A 2,500-nucleotide genomic window follows, 5' to 3' on the forward strand; every position below is an offset into this window, starting at 1 on the left:
GCAGAGCAGAATCAGAGAACATGGTGCTGATGCTATCTGAGCACATCACTGATGCGTCAAAGTTGGACAGAACTTTCTCTAGCTTCTTGCGTGTGAAAGACAGTCAATAAGGCAGTGAGGATGAGGGGTGTAATGTGGGAACAAAGCAGGTTAGTGTCATATTGTATTGCATTCAATTGTGTGTAGTGTACTTGTAAAGCATCTGTTATTCTGATTCTCACAATGCCGCATTGCATCAGAAATACTTGCTATTCAAACAAGTAAAATCCTTCAATATAGCGCGTGTGGTGAAGCAAATGAGTACACTAATGTGAAAATATGCAATTTATGCTTTTTCAGTTGAAAAACAATTAAAAAGTGTACTTAATATTTGAAATGTAAAAATCTTGTTGTTATTATCACTTTGGATATCTGCCATAATTGTAAGTAAATTTCAACTACTAATGCATGACAAAACACTTGTTTATGGCTAATATTAAAGAGAATGATGGCATAAGAAGAACTTAGCTTTCAGCGTTCGGCGCGAAATGCCATGGTGGGCGGAAATGACGTCTTTCGTTCGTTCGTTCATGAGAGGGGAGCGTTTCTTGGTTTTTTTCCGTCAAGCAATAAATTCAATGGTTTTCACATCTATAACACATTAGTTTCACAAATTTCCATTGAAAACATATATAACACATTAGTTTCACAAATTTCCATTGAAAAAAGGCAGTATTGTGTGAATCTAATGTGTAGTTCATGCAGAAACCGGCAAATTATTATTATTATCGCTTCGGATGTTTCCGTCAGTTGTGGGTATTTCCGTCAATTGTTTCTGTCAGTTGTCGGCACATGAATACTCGGGTATTTCCGTCAATTGTCGCCATTTCCGTCTAGGTTACGCGCTGCCATCTACTGGACGGCCGTCATTGGCTGTCACTTGAGGCGCGTGGGGGGGGGGGAGGGGACACCGGAGACATGGTAGACACCAGGGACATTTCAAACTTGGTGCAATTGTATACCAGCGCACATGCTGTAATAAGCCAACATAACCTATTCAAATGATAACTTTATTCCAAATGATTGTATTGCTATTCGTTTTGTAACATGACACAATATTCAGCTTAGTTTAGTGTGTCTCTGTGTGTCTCTCTCTCTGATTTAGATTAAATTAAAAATACATTCTCACCAATTCATATTTTCCTCAATCCATACGGTCTCTGGAAACACATCTTTTCAAATTTGGGAGAGTTCACTGTACCATTTTTTTTTAATATAACTACACAAAATAAAAATGCAAGACTTACCAACAACCTCATCATTGGGCTTAAAAAACTTGACATTTGGCCCAACTGCAAACAGCACAACAAAAAAACAAAATTCTGTGTTTGTCATTGTAATAAACTTTGTACAATTAGCACTGTGATGAAAATGTCAGCATTACAATTGTCACTGCACTATTCTCTACAGCTGTGTCTTTGAGGGCTTGGTCCAAAAGTTTCCTCAATATCTTTGATAGAACATTCAGTCATTGTGTTTGGAGGCATAATCTTCATATTATATCTTTGATGTGATCACCTCAAACTGAAACTTGAATACTGCATCATGCTGGCAATGTATTGAGAATGATAAACTCGCACGAACCTTCTTTGATGATTCCAGCAATCTCTCTGCCGACTGGATGTGGATTTTGTAGCATATATAGCACCTTGAGAAACTGTACAAGAAGGGGGAATGGCAAGTGCACCCAAATAAAAATGAGAGCAAAGTCAATGGCACGCCATCACATATTCCCCCGCTTCTCACTTGAAGTAAAGTTGAAAGATGGCAAAAAAATTCCACCAGAAATGATCACATTTTGAATTAAAAAAATTATTTTCCCATTTTGACCCGTGTGACACTAAGTCCCTTCACCCCCTGGGGAATGGACTGGGGGTCAAATCCCAAAAATCGTGACATATTTCATGAGTCCCCGGATGTGGGGATAATGATAAATAACACCTTGGTGTTTGTCATGTCGCATATGTACTACATATTCAAATCATTCCCTCCTTCAGGCTCAGCAAAAGTGAACAAGAGTCCATGATGCAATATGCACTTTGTAATGAACATGCTTTGCTTCCTCTCCTGCGTTAAGGGTGTTAAGGGGCAACTGTTGTTAAGAGGATGAGAGGGAAGACGAGGAAGAAATCTCTAACTACCTCGTGATACTTGAGGCACCTGGATACAAGTCCAATTATTTACAAGATTACCATCGCAGGTCTCTCACTTTAAGCAGCAGGCATCACAAACTGCTCTAAACAAAATTAATAAACTCAACAGCCACTTTCTCAAGAGATTCGAGTACATTGTCGTCCTGTTTTTGTGAAGATCACGTGAACGAATTTTGTTCAAGAAGCCAACTCTCTGATACAATAAACCTTTTAAGCCAAACACAAGTTAGTTCATACCTATATTTCTCACCTAAAGACTGACACCCCCATGCAAGAAATCTGCGCTCAAGCAATAGAAATGCCCCCCT

General features: G+C 38.9%; 1 protein-coding gene across 10 annotated transcripts in view; it reads right to left on the bottom strand.

Moving 5' to 3' along the window:
- CRYZL1 (crystallin zeta like 1) overlaps nucleotides 1-2,500 on the bottom strand; it is a 76,454-nt gene that overhangs the window by 30,642 nt on the left and 43,312 nt on the right. For all 10 annotated transcript variants that reach the window (XM_085881471.1, XM_085881463.1, XM_085881447.1 and 7 more), the window contains exons 5-6: nucleotides 1,624-1,696; nucleotides 1,287-1,331 (exon numbers count right to left, since the gene is read on the bottom strand). In XM_085881471.1, the coding sequence (XP_085737597.1) occupies nucleotides 1,287-1,331; nucleotides 1,624-1,696 (118 nt within the window). The remainder of the gene's footprint in view (nucleotides 1-1,286; nucleotides 1,332-1,623; nucleotides 1,697-2,500) is intronic.

This window comes from Eptatretus burgeri, chromosome 1 (genome assembly GCF_056783735.1).
Source record: "Eptatretus burgeri isolate ZD-2024b chromosome 1, Ebu_testis_v1, whole genome shotgun sequence".
NCBI classification, from domain to species: Eukaryota; Metazoa; Chordata; class Myxini; order Myxiniformes; family Myxinidae; genus Eptatretus; species Eptatretus burgeri.